Raw genomic sequence first — 22,530 nt, 5'->3', positions numbered from 1 at the left:
GCATAAAGAGTGGAAACCTGGGAGAAACAGCGTAGCTGAATTTTTCTTCAGGTCTGGAAAGCAGCAGCTGCTGGTTGTAGCTTCATACTAATCATCTAGACATGTGAATGATATCAGTTGGACTCAATTTAACCCTCAGCAAGATGTTTACCAAAATGTGACTGGATGAAGGGAAAGTTATTCTTAGGAGAAAAGGGTTTGTCACTTTTTACTGGAAATAATTCTTATTCACACATTCGTACATTTGTTGACAATCTCCATAACTCCATATTTTTCAGCTATTAATAAATTCATGTAAAAACAAAAAACAAACAAAAAAAAACCAACAACTCTTTGGAAACATGTACAAAGAAGGCATACAACGTGAGCAAATTAAGCACTTACAGTCTCCTCACTGTGTAATCATTAGCCTACTATAAATAAATAAAAAATGTATTGTGATCATAGCAGGAATGTTCATGCGCAAGTTATGTAGGATTGCAAATTCCAGGATTAGACAATGAAGTTTTCAATCAAACCATATTTTTTTCTACATCTAGGCCTATAGTAATATCTCAATCAGATGAATTAATTTCTTCTTATTGTGAGAGGAAGAAGGGAACACTTAAAATAGGGATTTTGAAAAATATTTAAAAATCTACATGGACACCCATCCATCCAGGTAATTGTGGTATGGTAATTACATTTAATAGCTAATAATGCTCCAAATGGCGTCTCCATTTGAGCGACTTTCATTCAAACATTGAGTTACAGCAAATAAAACCAAATATAAGGGTGGTCATCAAATAATATATTTGGTCCAGTGTTGATAGTTTAAGAATCCATAGTCTCCCAGCCAATGTCACAATATGGTACACTTTCGTTTAGTTTTCTCTCTGATGTGTAAAGCAAGAACAGTCATAGTAATGTTAATGTAACAGTAATATAAATGCAGACTTAAAAAGAATAGCAAATAGAGGAGTGGGTTAGCATAGCAAAAAGACTGGCAGCAGGGGTAAACAGCTAGCGTGGCACCAACCAAAGGTACCAGAATTCACTAACTCTAAAGCAATGCTAATGAACATGTTATATATTGTTTAATTGGTACACAAATCAAAGTGCAAAAATAACAATTCCATTTTAGCATGGGTTACGTTCCTACCAAATCTCAGCTGGTTGCTAGGCTGGCTGCAATTTCCCCCTTTCCCCAGTCTAGATGTTGTTCTCAGCTAAGATAAGCAGCCGCTAAAGGTTGCATCTTAGTGTACAGACATGAGAGTGGAGTTGAGCTTCCCATGTAACTCTCCACTAGAAAGCGAAGAAGATAATTGATTCCCCAATACTATATTCCTAAAAAACCTAACTACATCAGGCAGGAAACTGTGGTCTATGGTCCAATTAAAACTGAGCTAAATGTGTTTTTCCCCCCTAGTTTACATATCACCATGTTTTAACAGTCTAAGCTTGACAGTGACATTCTGTCAACAACTATTTCTCATGTCAAATAATGAATCAAGAGTAATGTATGTGATATTTAGTTGCAGCTCTACTGGAAACATCACCTCGATGTAATCAAGAGGTCTTAAAAATAAAACTTAAAAACAAAGATGAGACATCTGCTACAGCCAATCAACGATACCAGTGTGAAACCAGCGTTTCAAAACTGAAGGTTTGATGTGATATCACAGTTGCGCACACACAAACACACACACATAAAAAGGCATAACCTAAACCTTGTAGTGTCCCTGTGCCTGTATCTGTGTTGGGCTGATTTGATGCCTGCCAATTGGACCGTCTTTACTTGACTATAATGTGGTACAGTCCTTTCCGTAAGCGTGCATTGTGGGTAATGTGGTTCCATCTGTGTGGCCTGGTCCTTCGCAGTTTGATTTGCCCTTGAGAAATAAATCATTATCTCCAGTTTGCTTATTTGCACCCTATTAATGTCCCAGATGAAGCTCCACGATTAAGGTGGACTTGGTTATAAGGTGCTTTGTGGCTCCAACATTCCAATTAGTCCACCTTAATAAGTCTCCAGTAAAAGGCAAACAGGAGTTGACAAGCTAGTCCATCAAGTCCAACTCTGTCAGTTAAGCTGTACACGTTGTCTCTTCCTGCTTCAGGGGTCCATTAGGAACTGGGTGGGGAACAATGTAATGTTTTAGTGCGGTATTTGCAGAATGATAGTGGATATAATCATATTGTCAATGTCTTTGAGCTCACTGGAGGCCTGAATTGTTCCACAGAGAAATACTCTGGTTAAATAAAAGGCTCCAGGAAGGAAAATTTAGGACCTCCAGGACTCCTCCATTGAGCTCTGATAGTGGAATGTGGAGCAAGATGTCAGCACAAGAAAAACACAGTTGTTGATAACGAGAGAGGTTTTAGTCTTAAGGTTGCTGACTAAAATGTTTTGGATGATATGTTCTCGGATGACGTTGGACCCCAACATAAAGGTGATCGCTTCGTATGTGATCATGTAATTGCATATTGGAGAGGGAGAGGAGAAGGTTAAGAAGCAGTTGGAGGAGAGGTGAAGGAAGGAGGGGATGATGGGGGGGAAAGATGGATGACACAAGTCAGGGGCGTCATCATCTTTTTCTGGCGAGGAACTAAAATGTCTCCTATCCTGTGTCTAACACCTTTCTAAGACTGTTGGGAGGGGATATCCAGGCAGGAAGCCCAACAACAAAAGTAAAGGATTTGAATCATGGGAGCTCTCGCAAGTAAATGAGCATCTGTGATCCGTCCTATGTGACAAATAAAACGGATTTACAGTAGAAATGGGCACAACCCACCCATGTTTAAGGTGTCCTTTGCCGTTTTCTGCCAGACTTTTTCTCGAAATCCCTCAAACATCCCCTTCTGTAATTCAGTTTGAAGGAAGAACAACATCCTTCCCTCTCCTCTTCACCTTCAGTCCCTTTCGGTCAAAGCTTTTTTTTCCCAGATCAACAGAGACAGCGGCGGTCACTCTTGGTCACTTCCTCGGAGGAGTGAACCACGTTGGGGACGAATCCGCTCTTCACGCCCTCCCAGCCCTCCTGGATCGTGATGTCGCCGGACCGCACCAAGGCGAAGATGTCTCTGGTCAGCTCGGTGAAGGCGTGCTCGACGTTGATGGCGTCACGGGCCGACGTCTCGATGTAGCGCATCCCGTACGCTCCGGCCAGCTTCTCTGCCTCCTGGCGGGTCACCTAGGAGATCAAATCAATTAGATAAGATGTGGGAACTCGTGCAACAAAAAAACATAGGCCTCACTAAGATGGTTCCAGCCAAGCAGCTACAAAATTAGCCTTCCACGATTATGTGGAAAAGGCATTACAAAATTATGTAAGGCCTGGTTCATTTGATTGCAATCTCGCTCTTAAAACATTTTATTATATGACTACTGAGACACTGTTGTGCAGAGTGCTTTGCAGTGTAATCTTATAATGTCTAATTTTCAATGGTGATATTTTTGCTTCCTGTCATCCAGCTGCCCCCGAGAGAATTCAACAATCAGTGACGACTCGCCACTGATCCAAACGTGTGCTGATCTAAATGTGAACAAAAGATTATTTTTAAACCTGCACACTTTGACATATCGTGCATTACATAACATTCAAAAGATTCCACTACACAAGACAGATGATAAGAAACTGTTGTGTTCGTATTTCAGTTGAGCTGTCTACTGTATCTATCTACACACCTGGCGCTGTGACTCTAGGTCGCACTTGTGGCCGACCAGAAGGAAGACGATGCTGTGGGGTTGGACGTGGCTGCGAGCCTCCTCCAGCCAATCGTGGACGTTCTGGAAGGAGCGGCGATTGGTGATGTCGAACAGGAGGAGCCCGCCCACAGAGTTACGGTAGTAAGCCCTGGTGATGGACCTGCAGAGGACATAAAAAGGGTTAGAACAGTTAATGCTAGTGGTGTGAAGAACCATCGTTGTTTTTATTATACAAGAGATTATAGTAGTGGCAGCTGGCCATTAGTCTTTTATGGGCAATTTAAAAAGACAAATTATTGAATAGTTGGTGATAGTGGGCAGTTAGGAGACTACAAGGACATGCTAGCTGGTAAGCATACTTGAGTAGAAAAATAACTAGATGTTATGGTGACTAGAGCTAACATTGGCGTTGTTTCCACCTCAGGTTAAAGCTGTTCATTTACAGATGTTCATGCTAACTATGTAGCATTAGCCAATCTTACACATAGCTCCTTTAATGTTGCCTATAAAGTTGGTGTTTGTATTGTATTTTAGTGTTGCTTACTAATGTTAGGCTACTTAGAAAGCAAATCTGGTGAGGTTTGCCAACAGTAAGCTATTAGACTAACATTTGCAGGTCAAAGACTTCGAAATCCATCCAATCCAAATTGTAGGATTTCTGGTTTTAGAAAGGAGAAGGCTGTTACAGTACCTAACTTCAGCATAAAGAAACAAAGAATTGGCAAGATTCTGTGAAAAGGATAGGCTTATAAACTTTATAATCTCGGGGGAAATGCTAATCAGAGACAGAAGCCGTTGACAGGAAGCGTGAAAGGAGGGAAAAACCACAGAAGTGATGGAGGTGTCTGGTGCTGCAGCAGCTGAGAAGGCGAGAACAAGTTATTATTATGCTAAAATGATAACCTGAAGATTACAGTGATTTATTTTTCATTATATCAAACTTTAAATCAAATAACTGTACTTCCAGTAGCAAGGTCGATTGATGCAAAAATATCAATATTTAAACAGGAGTGTCAGGGGAGGGGAAAGCAGAATCCTGAGGTTGGATTTTACGTAACTACCTCATCACTGCAGTCCGACTGGGAGGACGAGGGCTGCTGGATTTTGACAAGACTTGACACCCCGGATTGCGCACAAACACACACCCAACCCTCTTATGAGGAGTCTATCTTCCCACAATATCCGCACAAGAGAGAACGTCAACATAAATATAACGAGGAGGAAAATTATAGGTTTGAGGAAGAGTCGGAAAGAGATAGCCTACGTGTCGAGAAAGAGGAATAAGTGGGGGGGGGGGGGATTAGTTGACAGAGATGGTACAGTGTAAGGGAGGAGTAGGTGGCAAAAAAACCAACTCAGAAGCAGCGAGTGATTCATTTGATTCGACGCACACACAAACACGCACACATGCATGCGTGTGTGTGTGTGTGTGTATTTATGGAAGCAAGGACCACACAGATGAAGCAGCAGTGACTAAGGAGAGATCAGCGTCATCAGGTTAGAAGAAGGGAAGCAACAAACACCAAAAAATAAAGTAATGGTGTCACAAAATCCCAAAATATCTTAAAACAGAGGTGTGTAAAATGGGAGACTAGCTTAATCACTACATTGGGACAAAGTATAAGACTGATTTCATTCTTAATGTCTCTTGTTGTCAAATAAAACCAATGTCGGTAAGTTATATAATTTCAGATTTTCCTGTCTTGGGCCTCTATTTCTCTATTTGTACCTGCCGAGGATGTAAAAGCTTTAAAAAACAGGTCACTGAGGTTGTGTAACCATAAATAGGTGATACTCTTTGCCTCAGGAAATAGGCTATGTCAAAACAAGTGTCTTCACACGTCACAGTTTAAGTCAGGTTGCTTTGCTTATGTCAACAAAATATGATAATTGTTTTGTTTTGTTTTGTTTTGCTTTTTCTTTTAACAAAAATAGCATAGACATCTTCATGATAACGGCCCCTTGGTGTTTTGTATTGTGTGGAATGTGGATGAATAAAAAATGTTCTGATATGTCCTTCGGTCTGGGAGGGATGTGTCACAGTTGCTATGGAGACGGCAATCATGCTGACAGGTGAGACCAGCTTCCTTCTGCCAGGATGGTGAGGAGAGATGAATGTGCTTGTGTCTTAGGATGAGATACATACGACTCATCATCAGGACTTTATATACATACATATCTTATTAGCATTAGCATTAGCATTACAGTCATCTCTTTTAATAGCTCTCATATTCCTAGCTCCACCCTGTTTTAAGTTATTGTTTCATCTTTATGAATATATTTTATTTGTTTATTTAATGTGTTTTATTTGGTTATTTTGTTGATGTGGTAATAGTTTTATAATACAGTGACACATGTACATGTCAATTACGGCAGCATGTAGTCTGGTATTATATTAAGAACTGTGGTGAGAATAAGGTGTAAACCAGTGGACGACATTAGTGAATAATTAAGTAGAACGTTATAATAAAACCTGAAATGAAGAACTTGTTTACCAGTGTGAACAAAAGTTACCTTAAGACACCCTCTATAATTATTTTTCTTTATGTCATTAACACAATTTAAAAACACTTCTAGCAGTGTGAAACAAAACCATGTTTAGACTCAAAAACAGGTCTATTTTAAAGGTGGAATTGTTTACCGTACTTGTTAGAAACAACCCCTTAGGTAATTTTTTCCTGTTTGTATCATCTCAAACCTCATTTAAATAACGACTCTTTCTTTTTTGTGCAGGCACACAAATTAGTTTCAGGTAGCAATTCCAGTTTTAAGACCTCTGGGCTATGTGCTTAATTTCTAGCTTGAAAATTATTACATTTTATTTGCCATTAAATGCTGGTTTGCATTTTTAAAAATGTACCAAAATGGCAGCTTTATTGCACGTTCTGTGTGGTGGCAGCTGTTAATCCCATATCTAATCATTTCTAATCTTTCATCTATCTTTCTTCTAATCTATCTTGAAATAATGTGACGCTTTATTGATCCCTATGAGGAAATTACGTTTTCACACCCCCAACCCCTCAAGGAAGAGGTCAGAGGTCAGCTATTGCCCTACAGGACATCTATCCACAGTAGCTGCTCCATTTTCCCATTAAATATTCATGAGATAGAGAGAACGAATTTACCAGAGATGGTGCTTTTTTTGTTTCCAAAAGAGTCAACGTTAAAGTGGTAAACCACAACTTCCTTGTTTTCATTCATGCTGTGCTGCATTTCCCAGAGATCACTTGTCAGTCTGTTATCATGCATCATGGGACTTCTTACAGTATGTGACCTGTACATTTCCAATGAATGACGAAACTTGAGTTTCTCTTTTACATATCGGGAAGCTGCTGGTGATGTTTCTGTTCCTGTATAAACTCAACATCAGCTGCTTTTGTAGGAACATACACTTACAACTCTTCACTTCCTAGTGTGCCAAACTGAGCTTTTTACAGCGGACATGATCCTTTGAAATGTTACAAAATATGTTCCACATTCATATTTATAATACCATCTCTGTAAACATGATGCCTTATAGATAGATAGATAGATAGATAGATAGATAGATAGATAGATAGATAGATAGATAGATAGATAGATAGATAGATAGATAGATAGATAGATAGATAATCTTTATTACGGACTCAGGTCCATTATATTAGCCTACTATAGCCTACTATTATACTCAGCAGCAGCTATCATTAAGATTTATAATAAGATCAACATATTTTTCTACTTTTACTTAGGCTACATAGCCTAATAGCCATCTAAATACCTATACTCCTTTATTAGGCTATCTTACAATTTAGCACTATGGATGCACTATATGTTATCTCCAAGAAATCACTTATTCCCTATAAATCTATTAAAATCCAGGAGAGGACAAAACACCAGAGGCTACAGACTGCAGTTCACTAAACTCGTCCTGTGAGGATGCCCAGATTATTATGGTAATATTAGGCTACATGAGTGAATATGAATGTCCCTCTGCTCTGCTCTGGTCTCACCTGAAGCGCTCCTGACCCGCGGTGTCCCAGATCTGCAGCTTGATCCTCTTCCCGGGCTCGATCTCCACCAGCCGGGAGAAGAAGTCCACGCCGACGGTGGGGTCCGACACCTGGGCGAAGCGACCCTCCGTGAACCGCCGGATCAGACACGACTTGCCCACCGTGGAGTCCCCGATGACGATCAGCCGGAACTGATAGAGCCATATCGCCTCCATGACTTGGCCGTGCGCGTCTGTCTGTCTGTCTGTGGCTCTGCGGGTCGGTCTATTGGTCTGTCTCTGGACTGCGGTGTGAGTGTTGGAGGGGCGCGTGCGCGAGTGCGTGCACGAGAAAGAAAGAGAGAGAGAGATCAACATAATTAGATTAATCTGCTACTATTGGTAAATGAGTGTAGTGTAGTGTAGTCTGTATGTGCATGTAGATAAAATAATGTTAGGTATCTCTATAATAAACAGCTGGCTATATCACGCCTATCCTGGTCCACGTTTTGTAACACTACACTTCCCATGATGCTTTGAGGATGTGAGAAGGAAGTAAAGCTGTGCGGCCGACCACTGAATCAAGTTATTAGCATAGTATTTTCTGGTAAACCGGTATTATATTTTATAATATGCCGAATAAGTATCAAAACTTCCCATTTGCAGTTTGAAACATACAGTCAGATAACAGTGTGTCGTTATAGGAAACAGAAAAACGTGAAGATTGTCTGCCAGTGAAGTTCTGTAGTTCGTCGTTTGTCCTGTGATAACAAATCCGATTTATGGACGTTTCTTCACAATGACCCATCGAAAAGATGATATTCTTCGAAAATGTAAGTCACACTGAATGTAAAAATGTGTGTATCATGGGTTTTGGTTAAAATTTGACTGAGTTGTGAGTGCAAGTTCTGACCAAAAAACACTGAAGTAGCTAGCTTACTACTTCCGGTAGCCTCTACCTCTACTGCTGCTGCTGCTGCTGCTGTGTGTGTCTAAAATCTTAAAATAACCATATAAATGTAGTGGAGTAGACTTAAAAACTACAACATTTCACCTTGAATTTCAAGATAGTTAGTTAGTTAGTTAGTTAGTTAGTTAGTTAGTTAGTTAGTGAGTTAGTTAGGCTAATCCTAATTTTATTGACACAAATAGACTAATTAAAATCATAATATTTGGGTCAATATACAACCAACACACAATGTAAAAAATGGTAGGCTATATTTATTATTCCCTCACTCAGTCTCCCAGCTGGTTTTCCAGCATTGTAAGACAAGCTTGTAACATAGCCTGACTAAAATCTTTTTTATTAGTGTTGACGAAAAGAGTGCTCAGCTCTGTGGTCTGGGATCTGTGAACGCATATTAACCACGTGTATCAAGTACCCTGAGATGGAAATACACAAGCCAAGTAGCTATGCTAACAGTAGCTTAAAGTGTAGCTGACAGTAATTATTACCGTAGGTAAATGTACTGTGGTGGTTACAGTAGGCTAGCTACCATCCACACACAGTAGTAGCATAATCTTTACCCTTTTGTAATATTCCTACACATCAACATTGGTGTGCTCTTTTGACAGCAATAACTTCATAGCCTTGTAAAAATTATATTTTATGATTCTTTTATTTTCTGTCTCAGCTGGCATTACCCAGCAGTATACTTCCACCCACTCCTATAAAGGGCATCTGGAAGGCCTCAGTGTGTATTTATCATGAGGACATTTATGGTATTCTTTATTAAAAAAAAAAAAATCCACTATGAATCCCTTCAGTCTCTCTGTAACGTTACACTAAACGCAAACACTGGGCCGTCACAGAGGGCGACAAATATTAAAACAATACATATTCCTTGACTGGTTCTGCTTTGATTCAATCACTGACCTATATAACCTTTAATTGGCTTATTGCCCACACATTCACTTCCCCGCCCGTCCCCTCCCACTCTCACACACACACAACCCACTGTGCTTCATTGTATTCAGTGCGTGCTTCAGTTAAAACCACGAGATATAAAAGAAAATCCTCTTAAGCTTTTCGAGTCACTTGATGGCATCAATTGATGTTTTAATAAGCCTGCTTTTTGGATTATTGGTTGTAATGCCCTTTTTGATAGAGGCTTTGGCATCTGAATACGAGACCACCCCCCAAATAAGAGAGTACTATGGTGAGTGCTTACTTTGTAGGCTATTTTTCTTGCAGATTTCCCCCCCCAATATTACGCTAACATTTGTATATTTGTGTTAATTATGATAAAACCAGTGATGGGGAAGTAGCTATAACATTCGGAGGTGCAATTTAGCGCTAGTTCCTGTGCTATTTTCATTTCTAGCTGCTTCCTTAAACTCCAGGAAGAAATATCACACTTTTTACTCTACTACATTGATCTGAGAACTGAGGTTACAATGCAGATTAAGCTAAACTTGACCCTATATTTATGAATTTGCTATAGCTGCTTCTGCTAGCTAGCTTTGGTAAAATATATTAATGACAAAATATCAGTCTGAATGTATTACACATTCGAGTATATTTTTCTGATAATATTTGGCAATATAATGTTGATTTACTTTACAACAAAGAACAAACTACAGCATTTCACTCAAAAACTCTCACTGGTCAAATTAACTCTTAAAAATGTCTAGTATCATTACTGAGGTGAAATTTGCATGTAGCCTACTAATTAACCCAGAGGAGTCAAACCAGTGCAACTGATCCTTGATGCACTTAAGAAAAGCTATAAATATTGATCCCATGCTCCTGTGCTGGCCTCAACATTGATTAGGTTTAATGTTGGACTGAACATAAGGTGTGTTAAACAGCTCAGAAAACATATCCATTGTTGTTTTATCTCAACTTTTACAAGGTGATGTGATGTTTCCCGCTGTGGCTGAATTCAATGGATTGATATCTACAGTATTTTAAATCTGGGTGTTTATCAGTGCTTTGGATGTCCCAAATCCCAAATTAGTCTTTTTGAATTTCTGTTATTTACATTTTCAGAGTCAACATCACTATATCTGTCACTGCACATATTTTTCTTTGGTTATCCACAGCCAAATTAATCATAAACACATTCAATATCCCTTATTTGAACCAATTCTTTGTATAGTAATGTCACTATTTCACCACCAGTTTGTACAGTAGCAAAAGGAGAAATAAGGCTCTTATTATCTTATCTATGTTCTTATTATCTTCACACTAGCCATCAGTGACCATGCAGAGCCACCACCATCATCACCATCATCATCAGGCGGGCAGGGAGCCAGACACATGCAGCCTCCCATCACCCCCTGCGTTGAGTGGAGTCTGTGGAGTCGGGTTGCGTAGGCCGGTCGGTATGCAAACATTAGTGGCCGAATCCCCGGTGAATAGCCGCCTTATGGGCTCTTACACCGGATGCGTTATAATAAGGGAGGGGGGTCAGTTTGGAGGAACAGACAGACCAGCAGTCAGTGGCTGCATGCTGCACTTTGACAATCACCATATGACACTGTGGTTATGGTTAATCTATACATATACAGATATAGCTATATACTATAGCAATTGAACAGACTGGTTGTTTTGATTGCAGGCTATTAATAGGCCAGTGCACATCACGACCGGCGGAGAGAGGGGGAAAAAAGAAAATAATAATAATAAAAAAAGGCTTAACGGCGCGTTAAAGCACCGTGATAACCGACAAGACACACAGACAGTAGTAAGTATAGATGGTGGAATAAAAAAAACGGAGCCTACTCGGGGCAGGAGTGGAGTGGACTTTAGGCCGGGATGGTCGCTCTGCTCTCCTCTCCTCGCGGTGCTCAGGACGAGGCTGCTGCTGCTGTGGTGGTGGGCTCCATGGCACCGACGGGTCCGACTGGCATCGATCCTGCTCCGTCCGGACGCAACAGCAAACGAAATGTAAAAAAATAAAATAACAATAATAATAGTAGTAAGCCTTCGGGAGTCGATGTTTATCTCGAAGCCCGCGGCGACACAGGCAAAGCAGCTAGGGCCCGGTTGAGTCAGGATGGGAGGAGGAGGTGGAGGAGGAGGCTGGGGGTGGAGGGGGGTGGTTGATTTCCTCGTTAGTATCAGGCCCGATCGAGAGCTCAAAGAGAGATAGATGGAGGGAGAGAGAGAGAGAGAAACGCGCCTCCTCCCACCTCCAACCCCGAAGCAGGTGCAGGAGATGATGATAAAAAAAGAAAGAAAGAAAGCGGATCTGGCGCTTTTCAGCACGAAACGAGTCACGAATAGAAAACCTCCGAGTGGTTCTTCTTGTTTTGTTTTTCTCTTCTAAGACGACAGGATGCTCGGTGCTGCTGTTGCTGGCACAGGAGGGGAATCCCGCGGTATCATCTCGGTCCGTTGCTGCCTGCCTGTGTGATTGTAGCCTTGTAGCCTTGTAGGTTTGTGTGGTGGTGGTGTGTTGCTGCTGATGAAATGGCAGCAGCAGCATCATATAGCCTGACTCATCCCGCATCAGTACCACTACCGTAAAGGACCGGGTAGAGGCGCAACAACAACAACAGCAGCAGCAACAGCCACGGTCAAACACACAGGCGACAGGGTGGAGTAACACATCTCTGCAAGAGCATGGATAGCTATATAGATAAAACAAATAAAAGATTATTATTTAAAAAAAAAATCAATAGACTTAATAGCCTATGGAATAAAATATCAATAAAAAAAGGCTTTGTCATTGCAATAATAATTATATTATAAATATTCTTCTTGCGATTGTGTATTTCTGTGAGCTTTACTTTCAGAGAGTCTCAATTAGTGCAACAAGAGAGGGGCTGCACAAACACACAAGCTGCGCTGGCCATGTGAGCACGAGCGCACGGAGCATACGCGGAAGTGGACGCGCTGCATGGTGGGAAGTGTAGTTTCTTGTCCAAAAGGGAATTCTAAAAAAAAAAAGAAAAAAAAAAGGATAATAGTAAAACATTGAAGTGGGAGGAGCATAATGTCATGGTTTTAATAGTTTTTGAAGACAATATTGTTATAACAAAATAAAATTAGGTCGTGTTTTGGGAAATTTACACTTATGAATGCAAAACTTGGCAAGAAAGGCAAGACTTTGACAATCATGGGATCTGATCTGCAACAAAACTTGTTTAGAATTTTTGTTATTTATTTGAATTGATATGAAAGTATAATGACACATTAAAACCTGTGTTTCACATAATGCCAAAAAAGTATAAATATACTCAAGAGGATTCACTGTGCAGAAGAAAATAAGGACAAACAAAAAGAAGCACGTGGAAGTAATAAAATAATAAAATACGAGAAATTCAATTCTATTATGAAACCACAGACGATACACAATCCTCAATACAATAGAATAAAATTATTATAAAATCCACAAGTAAACAAATTAGTATAACAAACTGAGGAATGATAATGAATAAAGACAGTAAAATTCAGTTTGAGTTGCAGCCACATGATTCACCAATGCTTCCAATAAAATACACCTAACTACGGTGGCCTAGAGAGCTCAAACCCAAGCCACTGGCACTACTGGGACAACACTGGAAATACTTTATGTTGTGTGCAGGGACTGAATTTGAAGATTTGTCATGTGTTTTCCAAAGTTAATGTATCTATATTGAGCTTGTAGGGCTTCCGTAGTTTTGGACATTTATATTATTATCTTTTTTTGTAGAGGGACCATATAGGCTACATTATTGAGCATTGTTGCAATTTAATGCATTATACCAGAGTTAGCTCAGAGCTTATTTGCATCTGCAGTCCCGACCATAGACTGTATATAAAAGAGGGCAGGACACATAGAAGAAAAAACAAGATAGCACATACAGTATGTAACACTCAATCTACACAAAGAATATAGGCTACTTCTATCAGACTTAAAGCATTAGCAATCAGTCAGTGATGACAAGACTCAGAGTCTGACTTTCCATGGACAGGAGTCGGGACAACCTAACCCAAACTCCCTCAGTGTCCCCAGGTAACCTGTCTGATATGATGCCTTAAAAACAGACGCGCGCGCACTCGCTGCCAGCGCGAGGAGGAGTGGGGATGGGGTGGGCGTGGTCAGCAGCTCCAGCTCCAGCAGCAGCAGCAGCAGCAGCGGCTCTAAGCTGTTTATAACCGTCAGTGTGAGGACATGGCAGCGGACCAAACACTGGAGGGAGATGAGCACACAAACCGCAGGCAAAACACAGCAAACTACAACTTTTAGTCGACTTTTTAATGTTTTTATTTAGTTGTTTTTCTAAAATAATCTCATTTTACGTCCACAAATTTTTACTTTACGCTTTTAAACAACTTGTTTTAGCTAGTATTTACTTCAACAACCTTTCCTTCTTATCTTATCAGTCTTAAAATAGGCGGTGGGCCAAGTAAAGTGCGTATTTCGCTTTTATTTTCTAATTTTTTTTTCCTGTTAACTTTGTGGAGACAATATATCTAAAAACAAATGAAAACTAAAATGCTTTTTTTGTTCTCCAAGTAATAGGAAAGCTGCACGCAGCCTATTTAAATATTCGCCTCCATACATGACTTCAGGGCTGCCGTCGTTGGCCAAACCCTCTGCGTTTTTGCAACTCTTGTTTCTCTCATGCGGAGCGGAACCCATAATTGGAGACCTCACTGTGCCAAACCGTTGAAGAAGAAGGAGGAGGAGGAGGAGGGCACGCGCTCTCTCTAACCCGCAGCAGGGAGCAGCGATGCAGCACGAGCGCCTGCTCAAAGTCCTGGTCATCGGTGACCTCGGTGTCGGCAAGACGTCCATCATCAAGCGCTACGTGCACCAGGTGTTCTCCCAGCACTACCGCGCCACCATCGGGGTGGACTTCGCCCTCAAGGTGCTCAACTGGGATCACAAGACGGTGGTGAGGCTGCAGCTCTGGGACATCGCCGGTGAGTGACAAAGTGTATTCTGTGTGTGTGTTTGTGGTGTGAGATGTTGCACCTCTAGTTGTATATAAACCATCGGTGTTTAAAGAGCAGCTGATTTGCATGGCCAAACTCTACTTTTCCTAAGCACGTGACGATGATAAGGACACTCCCGGGTGAAACAATGATGATGTGAAAACAGTTTTCCTGCACACAGTCCATTAGCTACAACCAGGTATAATGAGTGGCTTTATTTATCATATTTCTAAGAGTTTTTGTCCTAAATGTTCACAACTTCATATATATTTATATTGCAATGGATATTTTCTGCTTGATCAGAACTGTTTTATTGCCAAGAGCAGTAAAGGTCAGTTTACAGCATGAGGAACTTGTCTTGGTGTCAGGTGCAAACATAAAAGTACCAAAAATAGAATAGAATAATAATATAAAATATTCTAGTGCAAAAGATACGCATATACTAAAAAAAGGAAATATGCATACCGTATATGATAAATACACATATACTATATAAAAGAATAGAATAAAGGTATATACAAATACTACTAAATAAGTTATTGTGCACAATGTTATAGTGCAGAGTGACTGATATGCACCAAGGATACACTGTACACTTTAACACATAGATGTGCATATAACCCCATTACAGTGTATTACATTAACTGTAAATGCCCAATAATGGGACTTAAAAGTCAAAATGTTTGATATTGATCTGTTTATTTATGCATATGGCTGCCAATTAGCTATATAGTCTTGAGTTGTGTTGATTGGATTGTGAAGAGGCTGAAACTACAGCATATTTTCCTGTAACTGTTTTTGCTTGAAGAACGATTGTTTTTCAATTGTGCCTTCGATATGGGTAAGTAATCAGATTCATGTTTTAATCATAGGTTTATGTTGTCAGAAAATGAAAGATGTACAATGTTAGATTGTGTATTTGAACTTGGTCACAGCAAACATATAAGATGCCCTTTTAACATCTAATATGTTTGCTTTTGCAGCCACAGAGTAACTGAATGTGAGTTTTGATTAGCCAGAATTTAATCAGACATCTCATTTTAATGCTTTGGTGAGTCACTGTAGATATTTTTGTGTCGACAGTCTTAAAAATGTCGGATCTCTGGGCCATTGCAAATCGTAAAAGTGGTAACTACAAGTCAACGAAGGAGCAGAACCCTAAAAGTAGGAACGATAATGTGCAGTTTCTCACTTGTCGGCTGCTTCTTGCTGACACATCCCACCATGATGATGCATGACATGACAAGGCAGCGCCCAGAAGATGTGGTTAACCTCTTACTTCTGCAGAGGAGATGTTAAAGTTACCCTCCGATGCACTCCGCTGCTTTCCAGATGATGATGATGATGTTACAACAAGAAAAGCTCTTTGTACGCAGCTCATAAAACCATCACGTCTCTGCGCTTGCATATAATTTGATTGCACAAACACTCGTCTCTTGCACTCGCACTCGCACACACACACATTAAAGTGTGTTGTAGTTTATCTCCCATCTCTTCTCACTGAGCGTTGCGGCTGTTGAGCAACACGACTCGGATGATAAGAGCCGTCGTTTACATGAGTCCGGCTCAGACAGGTGGACTTTAGACCAGCAGCCGGTGATGAGTTCACACTGGAGACGCCGCATGAGGTCTTTTAAACAGGGTCAGTGGGACACACACACATTTACACACACACACACAGAGTTGGCAGATTATCTGTCTTCGTGTGTGGAAGTGATAATTGCATCACAGTTTAGTGTGAATGAGCAAGTGTTTATCTGGAGGAAGTGATGTCTCAGCTGCTCCTTTGTTAAACATGCCCCCCCCCCCCCACACACACACACACAACACTCAATACATGGTGTTGAGATTAAATTAGCAAGTAATGTTGATTTTTTTTCGAAGTAACAAGGCAAAAAACAGTTATTGTCACTCTGAGTTTAAGTGTCCGGTTTCTAGCGGAAGTTTTGCATTAGGCCAGGCAAGGCAATTTTATTTGTATAGCCCATTTTTACAAACAGTCTGTCTCAAAAGGCTTTACATGGCATCATAACAACACTCTCTGCCCTTACACCCTCACATCGACTGAGGTAAAACTCCCTGGAAAACTCTTTTAACAGGGAAAAATTGGAGAAACCTCAGGGTGAGCAACAGAGAGATCCCTCACCCAGGACGGGCAGACGTGCAATAGATGTTGTTAAGAGACAAGAAATAGCACACAGTGTGGTGGCGGTATCTGTGGAAACACAGACAGAGTGCGATAGATAAAGATATGACAGTGCATTACATGACATTAGATCTGTCACAAAAGAAGACACTAGATCATTTCCAGTTATTGACAAACTCCTCAAAAAAAAGTTTGGAAATGTAATTTCAGTCAATCATTTCTCCCCTTTAAAAACACCAAGTGGTGTTGTATTTTATATCACTGGAAAGCCTGATTAGTCAACTTTACAACAAGGTACAACTAAGGATCCTACATCTGTGGAATGAACAACAGGGCTAAACATATAACGTCCCCAAAAAATAACGTTTCTGAACTTTTTTTAAGGAGTTTAGATAGACAGTTAGACACACATAATTAATACCAACAAACACCTACCAATGCATGCCGTTGCTACAAGCTAAATGTCTTTTTAAGATCTAATGCAAAATTTCCATTGGAAATCCAACAAGTTTAGCCAGATGTGAAGCTAACGTCGTCCACATAGACTGTAAAAAGAATGGATGTAGCACCCGTGACGTCACCCATTGGTTTTGGGGAGTCGTTTTTGTGACTCAAATATGGCGGCCTGAACAGCGCCATGTTGGATTGGCCGGCCGAGAACCCGCCCACTGGCCTCGAAGCAGCTGTCCACGGAGCTGCTCGGACCTGTCACTCAACGTTTCCGCGCCCTAATTGGCCAGAATTTTAACCTAATAACAGTAAAACGGTAGAGTTAAAAAAAAATTCACCCCCCTCAGAGTGTGTGCGGGGGTAGAAACTATCGATTGAGACAAAAAATGTTCTGACACCAGGCTTTTAACATGTTTATTGAGGATGTAAAATCGGTGATTTTAACATGGGGGTCTATGGGGAATGCTCCCTTCTGACACCAGCCCCCAGAGGAAGCCGAGGGGATTGCAGTTTTTTGAACGCGGAAGTGAGCTTCACTTCTCAGACCCACAACTGCCCCCTTGGTCGTCCACCATCACTGAGCTACTCTTTCACAATAAGCATCAAATTTATAAAGGAAGTTTTTGGACACACCTTTTTGAATGTTGCAGGACTTTTATTTTGAAGGGTCAGTAGAGTTTCTGCTTCCAGTAAAGAGCTGAAACTGTTGAAGATCCTTGTGTGAACTGACCCATTATGTCTACAGGACGGGAATGTGTCGACCTTTGACCTTGTTATCCGTGATCAGATGTTGTGTCTCACACACACGAAGGACAAAGATAGTATCTGCTGTCAGGACACGGCCCTCTCTGGTGTGTGTGTGTGTGTGTGTTCAGTCCAGGAGCATGTAAAACGACAAGTTTTTTTCTATCAGCTGTTTTCTCAGGTCATGTGCAGTGTGTGTGTGTGTGTGTGTGTGTTTGTGTGTATTTGTGTGTGTGTATCAGATGTTCCCTCGCTGATTCACCACTATATTAGGATCATGTGGAGGAAGTTAGCGTCCAGTCCAGGATAGAGACTTATTCACATATTCAGACACACACACATACACACGGTCATGCACATGTACTTAGGTGCAACAAAAGATGTATTTTTCCAAACACACGAACTAAAGTGTGACAAAATTCCTGTACATTTTCTCACCAGGTCGACACTCTGTATCTACCTGTAACTCACTGTTTCCCATTTACAAACCATCCAGGGAGCATTTTCACTTTTTAGACATAAAACTCACAGACTCTGAGGAGAAGAGACTCTGTGTGCTGCTTCTTTTAATGTTTCTTGGAAAATTGTAAATTCACTGTAACCAACGTGACAGATTTTCCACCCAAAGCCGCCGTCTTCTCCTCCCCTGAACCGAGTCGGCCGTCTTCATTCCTCAGCATTAAAACTCCACAGAGAGCGGAGCCAGTTGTCCCCGAGCTAACGGCTAATTCAGCTCTCTGAGCTAACAAGCAGGTTTATTTATCTGCACCGTCTTCTCAATAGTGCTGCTGTTTAGATTTTGGGTCATTTTCTTCCCCCTTTCCCAGCGTACACATCTCACCGATGACGAAACTCGTCTGGTTATTAGCAAAACATCACAGATTTTAATTTGGCAACTGTAATAATGACGCAAATCAGCAGAGTAGAAGACAAAAACACTTCTAGTTCCTCATGATAATTATCTATCTATCTATCTATCTATCTATCTATCTATCTATCTATCTATCTATCTATCTATCTATCTATCTATCTATCTATCTATCTATCTAGACTATAAGAACTGCTCTGATTGGCTGACAGTTTGATAAGTCAATTTTTATTATTATTTCATTATTTTTTCATTATATTCATCAAGTCATTTTAAAAGCAGATTGGTTCATCTGGTTCCAGCCTTTCAAATGAAGATGTGATGTGTTTATTTGGGTCTTAACTTCACGTTTTGGGTCGTAGGTCAAATAAAATCTTCAGTTTCAACACCTTGAGAAGTGGGAACAAGAATTCTTCACTGTTTTCTATCATTTTATTGAGGAAATAATTGCTTTGTTTTTTATCTGGGGGAACAACGGGCAGATTAATCAATTAGATAATTATTAGCTGCAGCTCTAAATCCTCAGCTTCAGATGTGAACTTTTCTGCAAATCAAGAGCTCATGTCTCTTAATCCACTCACTTACAGTCAGGACAGCGCTGCGGTTGAGAAGAAGTTTCCCTTGTCTCTATTTTAAGTTGGTCTCTAATCAAGTTTAGCTTTTGAGCTAAGAATATTTTCAGGTTTCTAATGAGGTTTGATGAAGGGCTCAGCTCCTGGAAACAGTGACTGACACCTCTCTGTTTTCTTTAACAGGGCAGGAACGCTATGGCAACATGACCCGGGTTTACTACAGGGAGGCGGTGGGCGCCCTCGTCGTCTTCGACATGACCAGACTGTCCACGTTTCAGGCCGTCCTCAAGTGGAAAGGAGACCTGGACTCGAAGGTAAAGACTAAGAACAAGAGAAGGAAATATGGAAGAGAAAGAAATAAACAAATACATGTTAAAGATCAAATGTATCTGCAGCATATTTGTTTTATAGTACTTACATTTCTGCACGTGTTCAATAAATAAACCTTGTCTTCTCAACTTTCTCTCATCAGGTTGCTCTGAGCAATGGGAGGCCGGTTCCTGCCGTGCTATTGGCCAATAAGTGCGACCAGCGTCGTCACGGCCTGTGCCCAAAACTTCCCAAATTGGAGAACTTTTCCAGAGAGTACGGATTTGTCGGCTGGTACGAAACCTCCGCAAAGGTAAGTCCTTTGTTCTCTCTGTCTGTGTGGAAATGACAAAATATTATACCTGCTAACGTGCAAAACTAAGAGCGTCTTCAGACACAATTCGTTTGGAGTAGTTGTTCCAAAACAGGGAGAGTTTAACAACCAAAGATCGGTTTGTTTGGGCAGATGTGAACACATAGTGCTTGGATGTGGGATAAAACAAACAGCCAAGATTACCAAGAAGGGCTGCTCTCATTTTGGCTCGCTTCCATTCGCCAGGTCAGGTTTTAATTTTCAGGCCCATTGAAACCTCGATTTCATGGTTTTTGTTTTTCCCGGGTAACCTCCTCCTCCTACCAGGTAAGATTTATGACCAATGAGAGAACAGTTGGTTCTCACACGGTATTTATTTACAACCTTGGACCCCTTGGGACTGTCACCCTGTGAACGCAAATGACCCAGAGGAAGAATACTGTCTTGTTTTAGCCCCTGAATCTGAGCAAAGCAAACAAGCCACAGGTCTGAATACAGCCTGAGACTAAATGTTACACTGGTAATGTGCTAGACTGAAATGCTAAATGTTGATGTACCTATATTTCTGTCTTTCTGCTTCTTCACTCTTATTTCCTCTGCAAAGATGCGTGATTGCACTTTTTCTCTGTTTCAGACTGACAGTAACCATAATAAGCTGCTCTTTCCTCTCCATGTTTAGCTCGTCTCTCTTTCTCTTCCCTTCGTCTTCAGTGTCTGTCTCTAAGTTTTAATTTGACACACAGGAAGTGCCACAATCACACTTGCAGAATAAAAGAATAAAAACTAAACTTACCACTGAAGGAAGTTGATGCACATCTAAGAACTTATTAAGACTTACGTGGCCAGTTAAACATAATTTACTCTAATTACTTTGGTCTTTAAAATGGATCTGGCTCCCTCTGGTTGTCACTTGTAGCTGCCAACAAATTAAAAAAAAAAAAAAAAAAGATCTGTAAACAAAGGGTTGTATTGTCATACAACTGTTCTATTTGGTTGATTAGATTTTATTTATCTACTTATTCAATTTGTCTATATTTGAAAGTGCCCAGTTTTTTATAGTTCCTAACGTAGTGCGGACTCTCTCTCTCTCTCCAGGACAACACCAACATCGATGCAGCCATCACATGTTTGGTGAAAAACATCGTGTCTATAGAGGAGGCGAGAGCGCTGAGCGACGCGACCAACGGCGGCGCCGCTAAAAACGAACCGGAGGGCAGCGTCCTCGTTCTGCCTCGCTTCGACTACAACGTCAAGGAGAAAGGACTCGGTGGATGTTCAGGATGCTCTTCGCTAAAACCCAGAGAAAGAGACATCGACTGAAAGAGGGAGAGAGGGAGGGGTCTGGGGAAAAAGACTGGACGGAGATGGAGAGGAGTGTGAAGATCACGTTGTTGAATAATTAATGTTATAACTTAGAGCTGCATCCTTGTTCTCTGCCTTCACAGATCCTTTTTGTTAAAGGAAGTAGTTTTAACAGTTAACTACGGTGGCCCTGAGAGGTCAAAACACATGCACATGCAACTGACTCAACCCGCAGTGTTTTGACCTCTCCAGGACACCGTACAGTTTAGGATTTTGTAAAACTAGAATATTTTTAGATAACACCTTTTCTACAAACCTTGAAGTTACTTTTATTTTTTACAACAGAAATTGAATCAGAATTTGTTTTCCATTGTCCAAAAAAAAAATCCAAAAAATCTTTTATTTTGTGTTTCACAGCAAAGCTTTTTATTTTTCAATACCTTCACATTGTGAATAACAGATTGCCTGAACACTTTGAAAGTCTTGATTTTGTTTTGATGCTTTTGTTGCAGCAGAACAGACGGGAGGCGCTACTGTGAGAAAAACAACATCTGGTTAATTTAAAAGCCAAAGAAAATGTTTTTATTATCACCCTTGATGGATTTGTCTCTAAATTAAATGCTAATTACTTAATTTAGCGGTGGCTGGAATGGTGCAGCCACTTCTTGGTTTATTGACGTTTTACATTAAGATCTTTTAAATTAGTTTTGCTTTGTACCTAGAGTATAAATGAAGAGGATTTAACTGTTACAAGATGCTCTGATGTGTTTTGCAGATGCTGTTTGAAGCTTCGTTTTGATGTTTTTGCTCAACTCTGATCATGACCGGCTGTAAGATTGCAGTTTTGTATTTTAAAAAAAGATTTTACGTCTTTTTTATCTGCTGTGAAACTAAAGCCTGAGTTTGTCTTGTCATTATTTAGATGTGCAAAGTTGAAAATGCAAAATTGCCATCTGCATAGTGTTGAGTTACAGATCAGATGAAAATTTAATGACACCTTTCGACCACTAAAGGCGCTGTGGAGCAACGTTTTAATGTGCAGGTCTGTTTTTCGCATAAATCTTGAGGTCGAAACTCCCTGTTCTCGTAAGAAAGTTGGATGTTTTTGAAATGGATCAACAAACGTGCTTGTGAAAAACAATACGATTTTTTAAACACGAGATGTATTATGTGTTATTTTACGTCAAACATCAATGGAGATAATTGTGTATCATAGTAGGCTATGTCAACAACACTCAAACGTTTTCCTTTTTAAAACACATCTCTTCTGTCATGTTTTTTTTTACCTCTTTACACG

The 22,530-nt window shown here is 40.4% G+C and overlaps 2 protein-coding genes across 2 annotated transcripts; one reads left to right on the top strand and one right to left on the bottom strand.

The window, feature by feature from the left end:
- Window positions 1-2,930: 2,930 nt before the first annotated feature.
- On the bottom strand, window positions 2,931-7,895 carry rab39bb (RAB39B, member RAS oncogene family b; the record flags this gene model as incomplete). The annotated part of the gene is made up of 3 exons (XM_083993468.1): window positions 2,931-3,176; window positions 3,671-3,851; window positions 7,681-7,895. 3 exons carry the CDS (start codon window positions 7,893-7,895, stop codon window positions 2,931-2,933), a joined length of 642 nt encoding a protein of 213 aa, XP_083849594.1.
- A 5,867-nt stretch (window positions 7,896-13,762) lies between these two features.
- Window positions 13,763-21,572, top strand: LOC311001415 (ras-related protein Rab-38). The gene is made up of 4 exons (XM_083992503.1): window positions 13,763-14,517; window positions 19,493-19,623; window positions 19,782-19,931; window positions 21,027-21,572. The coding sequence occupies exons 1-4, from the start codon at window positions 14,325-14,327 to the stop codon at window positions 21,249-21,251; spliced, it is 699 nt and encodes a 232-aa protein (XP_083848629.1). The 5' UTR covers window positions 13,763-14,324; the 3' UTR covers window positions 21,252-21,572.
- The last annotated feature ends 958 nt before the right edge of the window (window positions 21,573-22,530 follow it).

The sequence above is a fragment of the Trachurus trachurus genome, assembly GCF_905171665.1.
Source record: "Trachurus trachurus genome assembly, chromosome: 18".
Classification (NCBI taxonomy): Eukaryota; Metazoa; Chordata; class Actinopteri; order Carangiformes; family Carangidae; genus Trachurus; species Trachurus trachurus.
Note: the sequence above shows the minus strand (reverse complement) of the source record. Positions and strands in the feature narration are given on the sequence as shown.

Bases quoted from the DNA above. Each gene is read 5' to 3' on its own strand.
- LOC311001415 (XM_083992503.1), top strand. From the start codon at position 14,325: ATGCAGCACGAGCGCCTGCTCAAAGTCCTGGTCATCGGTGACCTCGGT. The intron at 14,518-19,492 runs GTGAGTGACAAA...TTTCTTTAACAG, and splicing joins GCAGCTCTGGGACATCGCCG to GGCAGGAACGCTATGGCAAC. The intron at 19,624-19,781 runs GTAAAGACTAAG...TTCTCTCATCAG, and splicing joins AAGGAGACCTGGACTCGAAG to GTTGCTCTGAGCAATGGGAG.